The sequence below is a fragment of the Pyxicephalus adspersus genome, chromosome 12, assembly GCF_032062135.1.
Source record: "Pyxicephalus adspersus chromosome 12, UCB_Pads_2.0, whole genome shotgun sequence".
Classification (NCBI taxonomy): Eukaryota; Metazoa; Chordata; class Amphibia; order Anura; family Pyxicephalidae; genus Pyxicephalus; species Pyxicephalus adspersus.
The window spans coordinates 42,424,836-42,435,006 of NC_092869.1; the positions used below are offsets into that span (position 1 = coordinate 42,424,836).

The 10,171-nt window shown below is 43.2% G+C and overlaps 2 protein-coding genes across 6 annotated transcripts in view; one reads left to right on the forward strand and one right to left on the reverse strand.

The window, feature by feature from the left end:
* The window catches only part of DYNC1H1 (dynein cytoplasmic 1 heavy chain 1), a 51,649-nt gene extending 47,924 nt beyond the window's left edge, over positions 1–3,725 (forward strand). For all 3 annotated transcript variants that reach the window (XM_072428131.1, XM_072428129.1, XM_072428130.1), the window contains exons 75-78: positions 1,620–1,762; positions 1,943–2,111; positions 2,500–2,627; positions 3,324–3,725. In XM_072428131.1, coding sequence (XP_072284232.1) covers positions 1,620–1,762; positions 1,943–2,111; positions 2,500–2,627; positions 3,324–3,452 — 569 coding nt within the window. In that variant the 3' untranslated portion in view covers positions 3,453–3,725. The remainder of the gene's footprint in view (positions 1–1,619; positions 1,763–1,942; positions 2,112–2,499; positions 2,628–3,323) is intronic.
* Positions 3,726–4,396: 671 nt separating this feature from the next.
* The window catches only part of LOC140342150 (uncharacterized), an 11,340-nt gene continuing 5,565 nt past the window's right edge, over positions 4,397–10,171 (reverse strand). Inside the window, exons 5-7 of one of the 3 annotated variants that reach the window (XR_011922999.1) lie at positions 7,198–7,731; positions 6,832–6,895; positions 4,397–4,850 (exon numbers count right to left, since the gene is read on the reverse strand). Coding sequence is in view for 2 of the 3 variants with exons in the window: in XM_072428227.1 (XP_072284328.1) it covers positions 7,189–7,731 (543 nt within the window). In the remaining variant the exon portion in view is untranslated. The other 2 variants (XM_072428228.1, XM_072428227.1) reach the window with 2 other exon arrangements.

Sequence of the window (10,171 nt, forward strand, 5' to 3'; positions counted from 1 at the left end):
AGAGTAAAAGTGTTTACCCACCCCAGTTGAAGTGTACTTGCTCATCTGCACTCCCTTGCTGCAGGTATTCATTCTGGGTAAGCACTTTTGTTAAATGGTGCACCCAGGTGAATGACATCTCTACTCCTTCCCTATTATTATGTTTATGCCTGGAAACTGTCCACTCAGGGGTAAGTATAGCCACATGCATAGGTCACATTACCCCATATGCAAAAGCCTTGTTCTAATGGAGCAGGGAGGTGGCACCAACCAGTTGGTGCCCCCTCACATACCTATAGTAAGGTGTACTATCAGCAGTTTTCTTTAAAGATTGGTCCACCTGTGATGCCCATTTTTATTAAGTTGTAGTTATTATTATAACCAGGATTTATATAGCGCCAACATATTACACAGCAATGTAAATTAAATAGGGATTGCAAATGACAGACGGATACAGACAGTGGCACAGGAGGAGGAGAGGACCCTGCCCCGAAGAGCTTTAAAATCTAATAGCTGGGGGAAAAGTAGCAAACAATAGGAGGGATTGGAGGTATTGCCATGTAGCAGTGGTCTGCAGCTCTGGCCAGTGCGCCACCGAGCAGGGTCAGAAGGACCCCACTGGGGGGGGGGGACGCACCAGCCGGAGCCGCAGTCTATGTCCCCCGTACAAATCCCAAGCTTAGGAAAGCGTCTCTGGATACAACCTCCCCACTCTCCCACCGCAAGCTTAGATCTGTGATGGGAGAGCAGGCGGGGTTCTAGCATCATGACGTCGCTATGGGGGAGGTTTCTCCCTCTTTGAGTGACACCCCGCTCTCCGCACATGCGTGGTCTGGAGCCGGTAATTTTAGTGGTCGGCGGGAGTGAAAAGGTTGGTGAGCACTGCCCTGTATGACTACTTAGATGATTTATTCACCTTCTTACAATTGCAAACTGAACAAATCTATTTTTTATGTTTAGAATGAGGCTTTTTGAAAGACGTTTACTACATTTACAGATTCTTACTTACTGTAAAGTTTGCTGAAATTACTAGCTGTGCCAGAACTCAAACTCACATTGCAAATTAGAAGATAACTAAACAATTATGTGGGCAGCACGGTGGCTCAGTGGTTAGCACTCCAGCCTTTGTGGCGCTGGGTCACAAATTTGAATCCTGGCCAGGACTCTATCTGCATGAAGTTTCAGTCTCTTCCTGTGTTTGTGTGGGTTTCCTCCGGGTACTCCGGTTTCCTCCCACATTCCAAAATCAGGCAGTTAGATTAATTGTCTTCCCCAAAATTGACCCTAGACTTGTGGTAATGACATATGACTAGGGTAGGGAAATTAGCTAGTGCCATGACTATGGACTTGTACAGCACTGTGCGATATGTCTGTGCTATATAAATACTGTGTAGTAATAATAAGCAGTGTTGTATTGGAAGTAGGAAGCAGAACCTGTATTTTTAATCAATGAATGTGCTTGTGTCATTTTTCCACATTTTGGTTCTACAAGATACACATTTTTCTAAACTTACACTAAGGTCAGCCAATCTGCAGGACAAATGCTAATGTACGTCTGCAGGGAGGCATCAGATCTGCACAGAAAGTGCTTTTGGAGACGATAGATGATTTTTAGAACTTACCATTCTCTCTCTCCCCAGGCATCCTCCCTCGAAGCTGGTCCCGTTTTACTGTCCCAGCCGGGATGACGGTCATTCAGTGGGTGTCCGATTTTAGCGACCGCATTAAACAGCTCCAGAACATTTCTCAAGCAGCGGCTGCCAGTGGAGCAAAGGAATTAAAGGTAATGAGAAGGGAAGATCGATATTTATTAAATGTGGACTATTGTAAGAAAGAGTTCATAACATTTTTAAGGTAATGACACAGACAGACACAGACTTCCTGCCTAGTAAACATATAGGTGTTAATAAAGCTAAGTCTATAACCCAACACTTATAAAGCAGTTTACCTTTCTGTTTCCCAGAACCTCCATGTGTGGTTGGGTGGCCTGTTTGTCCCTGAAGCCTACATCACCGCCACCAGACAATACGTGGCCCAGGCTAACAGCTGGTCCCTGGAAGAGCTGGGTCTAGAAGTCAGCGTGACCACTACCCAGAATGCCATGCTGGATGCTTACAGCTTTGGAGTGACAGGTATGGTACCTTAACCAGATACTGCTTCATAGGTTTGTTTTTTCCATGTAACAGCACTAAAGGGCCCATTCACATGCATGATGGGTGCATTTTTTTTAATGCTAATGATCTCCCAGCAGCCGTTTTCCTGTCTACATTCACTTCAGTAATAGTTCATTCTAATTCCAATTTCCCTATTGTAACTACAGTTGATCTTGCCTGTGCAATGCTCTTACTCCATGTGTCGGGGAGGTAAAGGCGTGTAGAAGAGATTATATTTCTATAATGGCAAATTCATGAAATTCACGGAATGATAAAAGTAAAATTAGTGGGTGACGAAAAACCTATTTTTTTTTTTTTTTTATTACACATAAAAAGCTAAACTTTTTCATGTCCAATCATATTTTAGGTCTCAAACTTCAAGGGGCGACTTGCACCAACAACAAGCTTTCCCTTTCCAATGCCATCTCTACAGCGCTGCCTATTACACAGCTCCGCTGGACCAGGCAGACCAATTCCGAGAAGAAGGCCAATGTGGTAAGTGATCTCCAGAATAGAGATGGGAAGAAAAAGCCAATATACAAATGTTTCCTGTATGATTTTACACCTTGTATGTGTCCTGTACGGATTACATTGCCGTTGATATAGACAGGTTTGGTGTGAGTAACTCCTGAATAAGAATCAGGTGGCTTTCCTATAAAAGAATTGAAACATTATTTCACTCCTGGCATTCCTTAATAGGGACAGTGTGCAGAGTTACATAATGAAATTAAATTGAAGTGGGAACTATGTCATGAACTGATCCCTGTACCCCTAGACCATCCTTTCTTTAAAGAACTTTAAAGACCATTATATCCGTTATGAGTTGTAGTAAATACAAAGTCTCATGAATTGTGTTCCTGATGTAGCGGAACACAATTTCCGTGAAATGCGTCAAACTAAATTATTTAAATCACGGAGACTAAATACAATGTGTAAAAATAAATGTTTAATCAGAAAGCTGTGTAAAAGAAAGTTTGTTGTATTTTGTACAAAGAAATGATGATTTTATATATATTATGTTATGTTGATATTTAATTGTTTAATGCCTAATTGTTTAATAGTCCTGCTATTGCTTTATATTATGGGATTGTGACATGATTTAGACGTTCAGTGGGGGTAACATAATAATCTTGTACTTTCTGTATAATTTACACACCTGAACTCTCTGCTCACATTTTTTTTTAATTTCAGGTTACTCTGCCGGTTTACCTAAACTTCACCCGTGCTGACCTAATCTTTACTGTTGACTTTGAAATCGCCACCAAGGAGGACCCACACAGCTTCTATGAGCGAGGAGTGGCCATCCTGAGCACAGAGTAGATGTCGGCACTCATCCCCTTCCCTATATCTGTTCATGTTAATTTGTATTGTCCATTCAGGAAAGACAGTGAAGGCTGTGTGTAAAGTAGCAGAAGGATTGTGAAAAGTGGAGATAGGTGGAAATATTTGACTTAGAGGGGTCAGGAAGGTGATTTATCTGAGGGCTTTGGTAGGTTTATATTTGGACAGTGAAAGATGGTTTAAATGTAGTTTTTATATCACCCTAATCTGTAACATGTGCCCATTTTACCCTAATAAATATGCATTACATTATTTTGTGTGTGGTCATTTCTCCTCATAGAGCTGCTGCTAACCTGAATAATATCCCAAATATACATCTCTGTCTACACCGATCTGACTACCCAGCCCCAAATATGCATCAATACCCCACTACACCCTTGCAGGTACTGAAGTGATTCCTTCCACACATTTTGAAGATTTACAAATTGTTTGGAACTGCTTCCTGGATAAGGATTAATCACAGCAGATAACCTCTGCGTGTGACTTTAAGGGTCAACGTGGCTGTGTGTGGATAAATCTTTATCCCACCACTCCCATTCTGCTGCATCTCTTTGTAGTTCTCTAAATTGGCTTCCATTTCACCTGAGAATTAAATTCAAGCACCTGTGCTTTGCCTTCAAATCCATCCACAGTTCTTGTCCCTCTTACCTTTCTAACCTGATAGAAAAATACTCCCCTAGCCCCTCTCTTCACTCCTCTAATGACTTCCTCACTCATAACCTCATCACATGCACGGCTCCAAGACTTTTCTAGAGCTGCCTGGACTCTGTGGAATGGTCCTCCTCCTATTCGGCTTGCTCCTAACCTCACCTACCCGTCTTCTGTAATTTAAAACACTCACTACTTCCCACCATTCCATATCTCCCTCCTATTGAGCGCTACTTCCCCCACCTCTTAGGTTGTAAGCTCCTAGGAGCAGGGTCCTTTCCTCTTGTGTCTCTCATTTGCAACCCCTATTTAATGTACAGCACTGTGTAATATGTTAGCACTATATAAATGCACTTGTTTATTAATAACAAAAAGAGGATGAGATGGTCACTTATAGGAAATAGCATCCCTTGTCCCATCAGTCCCACCCCCACCCCCCCCACCTATCACCATTCTTTTTAGATCCATACTTGGCAAAGTGCTTTTCCTTCGCCACCCTGTTCAAAATTTTCCCACCAGACCTTATATTCAAGAAAAACATGCAAAACTATATTGTGCAACTTTTGTAATAAAGACCCCCAAAAAAGAAGAAAGCATTATCAGATAAAAATAAAGTTCTTATACTGCACATACAGGTAAAGTGCCAAGAAAATAACTTTACCAAAACGCATGGATGTCACACTTTTCTTTTGCCGTCTGAGAGACCCCTCCACCTCTTTTGGCATGGCACTGTGGAGAGATGCATAACATTCATAAAAAGCCAGCCGACATCAATACAGCTACTGTGTACTACAGCACACTACCTCCACCCTCCCAATATTACCCACCAAGGCTCCCACTATCTATCGCCATCTGCATACACACCTAAAGTTCTCTGTACAAAATTGGGGGGGATAGGGGTGGTGTTCCGTAGTCATGTCCTAGGGTAACATTGCTGTACCCCCACAAATACAGTATAATCAGCATAGTCACCCCAGGACAGGAAGTGTTACTGGCAGGCTCTTCCTCCACACCCCCTGATATATTTTCAATATGATTATCCTGCAGGCATGTGATGTCTAATCCCTATCCAATAAAAAATTGATGCTTTTACACAGATTTTGTTGACTGACTCCCCTCCCTTTATATGACATTCTTTAGGTCAGGTGATTGTAGTCCAAGTTCTGCTACCTGGGAGGAAGGAGTAAAGGTCACATGATCCATAGTACCCCACAGGTGCTGGGTGTTTCTGCAGCCAAGTCTATATAAGCAATGGGTGTTGGGTATTTAAGGTAACCTGTCACTCTGCCCTGCATGGGTAGCCTGACAGATGCCGCTGGTGTTGCAGCAGGTATGGAGTTGTGTGACTGTAAGCTGCACTTTACACTATAGGCCAGACTATATTATTATTACACAGTATTTATATAGTGCTGACATATTATTACACAGCACTGTACATAGTCATATCATTAAGTGTCCCTCAAAGGAGCTCACAATCTAATGTCCCTACCATAGTCATATGTCTTTACCACAGTCTAACCAGTGGTCCACAGCTCTAGACGGTACACCCCCAAGTGGGGTCAGGGGAAGGACCCTGCGGATGGAGGGACGCACTGGCCAGAGCCGCAGACCACATCCCCAGTGCAAATCCCTGGCTCAGGGAAGTGGGCGGGCTGTGTTTCTCTCCCATCACAGGCTCAGATCAGTGATGGCAGAGTGGGTGGGGTTATGGCATTATGATGTCACTATGGGAGAGGTTCCTCCCCTTTGATTGACAACCAGCTCCCCGCACATGCGCGGTCAGGAGCCGGTAATTTTAATGGTCTGTGGGACCAAAAAGGTTGGCGACCGCTGGTCTAAGGTCAATTTTGAGAGGAAGCCAATTAACTAAACTGCATGATTTTGGAATGTGGGAGGAAACTCACGCAAACACGGGGAGAACCTGCAAACTCCATGCAGATAGTGTCCTGGCCAAGATTCAAACCTGGGATCCAGCGCTGCAAAGGCCAGAGTGCTAACCTCTGGAGCCACCGTGCTGCCAATTAATTAACTTTTTTCAGGTCTGCAGGGAACCCCTTCTATATTTACTATATCCACAGCTCACAGTTTATTAGTGTGGGGGTCAGTGGGAAAAATTCCTCTTACATTGCTGGCCATTGAAGAATGTCATCGTTATAGTTAGCCAAAAGGACCATCGGTATCACTCACACTAACCTGAGAGGCACATGTTGCTAATTGCTCAAGTTCCTGGTTGAGAAACTGCTATATACCTTCAAAATTCATAAATACATGAAGAAGCAGCAGCAACAAATCTTGACCAATTCCATGCCACCAACCTAGAACATACACCGGTAAGGAATTTGGACTTTATACTCATCAGTGGATGGAAGATTAAGAATTTGGGGCAGCCAGCGGTCATGACAGGTGCACTTGAATTCTTAAAACATACCAGCTGGTACCATATTGGGTGTGAGCTCATGGGTTGAAGAGGCAGGAAAAGCCATTGGTGACCCCAGAGTGCTGCAGCCCTGACCAGTGTTGTCACTATGCTATGCACAGCGCAGATCGATGGATCACAATCCTATGCGAGCCATGGTTGGCCTTTTTGTATCTTTTATTCAATGTATTTAGCGGTTACCCACCACCCATCTCACCCCAGGCTTTGTATTCTTTACCTAGAGAAGCCACACCTGAACCACATATATTCTATATCATAATCCATATTTATTACTTTATATTGGGGAAGCAGAGAGGTAGAAGAAGTTTCTCAGATCGTCCTGGGGTCATCCTTAACTCTGTGAGCAAAAAAACGATTTAATTAATACAGAACAAAGGTAAAGGCAAAAGTAATATAAAATGGAGAACAGAACCAAATAAAGGGGACGCAAAGGTCCATTATCAGCTGGAACCAAAAGGGGCTCATTGAAACAGAACCCCAGAGTGACCCAATTAGCTGATCATTGCAGCAATGGGGCGTCTCTGATATCTCACAGTACAGCACGAAAAGGGTAATTATGGCCTACTAACACCTAATATTTGCCCCACTTTAGGATAACCATACAAATGGAAGATAAGACATAACCAAGTCTTAACATACCGAATGTTCTGCCACACGAGCCTTCTTCCTTCTCAGCTTCTCATTGTCCATTTTAAGTCCAAATTTACGTTTTATCATTGAGGAATCCATCATACTGAAGTCACTGGTTTCCTCCGAGGTCAGACTACCTGCAAACATGGAGGGAGCAGAATTTACCACTCTTGGATTTACATCAATCAGGACGAAGTGCCCTGGGGTCAGACTGGCTGCCTTGGGCACAATGCTGGAGTCCACAGACGGGTGAGATTGGGAGGTGGCACTGGGCGTCCTCTGCCACAATCTGACTTTATCTGGTAGAGAGTCTGGGGTAGTCTGAGGTCTGAAACTGATGTCTCTAATATTGCACGATGCAAGGCTGCAATCATCCCACGTCATTTGCTGCTCCTGTACAGATCCCGAATTGCATTCCATGCTGACGTGGCCATCCCTGGCACTGGAGATAGTGGAGTCCGTTTCACTCAAGAACGGGTCCTGTGTGCTGTTGTCAGATTGTGCCGATGTCTCTTCGGAATCCCCGTCGTATGGGTCCCGGAACTACAAAAATGAAACCATATAGGTAAAAGGGGCAGATTGCAAACAATTCTCACCATAAACGTTTTGGCTTTGGACACAGGGCCAGGTTTTTAATACTGTCAATAAACAAAGAAAAGTATTCCAATATTTGTCACCAGTACAGGAAGGGGAAACTTTACAAGTAAACATTTGTTTTAGTGACGCAGGTTGGATTATCTAGCACAACGTTTAAACTCCACGTTTTGTTTTAAGAGAGAAGGAAAATCAAAAACACACTTAACAATATCCAATAGTCAACTGCTTCAAAAGTTAACCTCTGGGGGCAAAAAAGTTACCTTTGCAGTAACCCTTTGCAGGCTTCCTTCTCTTTGTGCAACCAGTAACCAAAGCCCTGCATTGCACAGGAGGATGCAAAGGGCCCAATACAACCCAGGAGCATTGGACAGAGGAAAGCCAATCTCTGAGGTCATCAAGTACAATGTAGAACCAGCGGTCATATATTGTACAGGAGGAAGCCTGGGTGCTTCCATATTCCAATATTGGCAGACCAGCTTTATATTAATGGATGCCCATCTATATAACAGGACCAGCAGCCCTGCATTGTACAGGAGAATGCCAAGAGCCCACCTAAAACCCAGGAACATTAGACAGAGGAGGATAGTTATGGTCATTTATTGTACAGGAGGATGCCAGGGGCCCATCCAAAACCCAGGAGCAATAGAGGATAGCTGGTTTCTGGGGTCATCAAGTACAATGCAGAACCAGAGGTCATATATTGTACAGGGGAATGCAAAGGGCCCACCCACAATCCAATATCAGCAGTTCTGCATTGTACAGGAGGATGCAAAGGGCCTATTACAACCCAGGAACATTAGACGGAGGAGGATAGTTGTGGTCATGTATTGTACAGAAGCATACCAGGGGTCTGTCCACATTCCAATACCAGCAGTCCTGCATTGTACAGGATGTACCGGGGGCCCACCTACAACCCAGAAGCATTTAGACAGAGGAGGACAGCCATGTATTGTACAGGAGGATGCCAGGGGCCCATCCCCAGGAGCAATAGAGGAGGATATCTGGTTTCCAAGGTCATCAAGTACAATGCAGAAGCAGAGGTCATATATTGTACAGGAGAATGCCAAGGGCCCACCTACGATCCAATACCAGCAGCTCACATTCCACAGGAGGATGCAAAAAGATTATTTATATCTAGAACAGTGATTTTCAACCACTGTTCCGTGGCACACTAGTGTGCCGTGAGAGATCTTCAGGTGTACCGTGGGTAATTATCCAATTACCATTGTCGAGTGCCTGTGCTGTAGTGACTGGCAGAGTAATGTAATACTCTTCCATGTCAGTGGGTGGCAGTAGGTAGCTCAACCGCCTTGTTTATTTTTAGGGGCGAGAATTAGCTACAAAGTGTAATTTTGTAACACTTTTGATTTGTGGTGTGCCGCAGGATTTTTTTAATGTAAAAAATGTGCCGTGGCTCAAAAATGGTTGAAAAACACTGATCTAGAAGCTCAAACTAACAATATGCAGCTCAATTTAAGTTTCAGTGTTGACTTTTCTCTTTAGCAACTCTTTAGTTGGATATATTTTCATATTTCCTAACATACATGTTTCTTAAATTAAACAGGTCACTTTGTTTTTGTTTATACAAGGTGACCAACATCTTACACAATATCTTTGAATTGTTCCTTATTACTTCACCTATATGTGTAATGCTATTATTATTTCATATAATCATTCCATACTGTCATCTTATGTCTACCACTGTTATATCGTATATACTGTACCTGTTATTGTAATATTGTTATATTATCATTATTGTGTTCATTATTGTGTATCATTATTATTATTACATTTCATTGTACAGTTGCTTTGAATCTCTACATATACCCCCTGAGGAAGCCTTCTGACGAAACGCGTAGAGACTACTGAGCCTCCTTTTTACACCTGTTGCAACTTTTAGTCAGAAAACTGATTGTCTAAGAAGTAAGGCAATTCTCTGCCTACAGAAGTTTGGGGACGCCTTAAACTGAATGTATAGTAAAATTCACCTTTCTGTGTCTCTGTAATTTATCTTCTATGTGATTTATACCTCTGATGTTGGGTGAATGAATACATTCAAATACCTTTCTTTGCCAAGTAAACCCCTGTCTTTTCTCGTGCCATGGGACTACCCACAATCCAATACCAGCAGTTCTACATTCCACAGGAGGATCCAAAGGGCCCACCTACAACCGCAAAGGGCCCACCTATAATCCAGGAGCATTAGACGGAGGAGGATAGCCGCAGTAATGTATTGTATAGGAACATGCTAGGGATCCATCCACATTCCAATACTAACAGTTCTGCATTAAACAGGAGAATGCCAGGGGCCCTTCCACAACCCAGGGGCAATAGAGAAGGCGGATAGCTGTGGTCATGTATTGCACAGGAGAATGCCAGGGGCCCT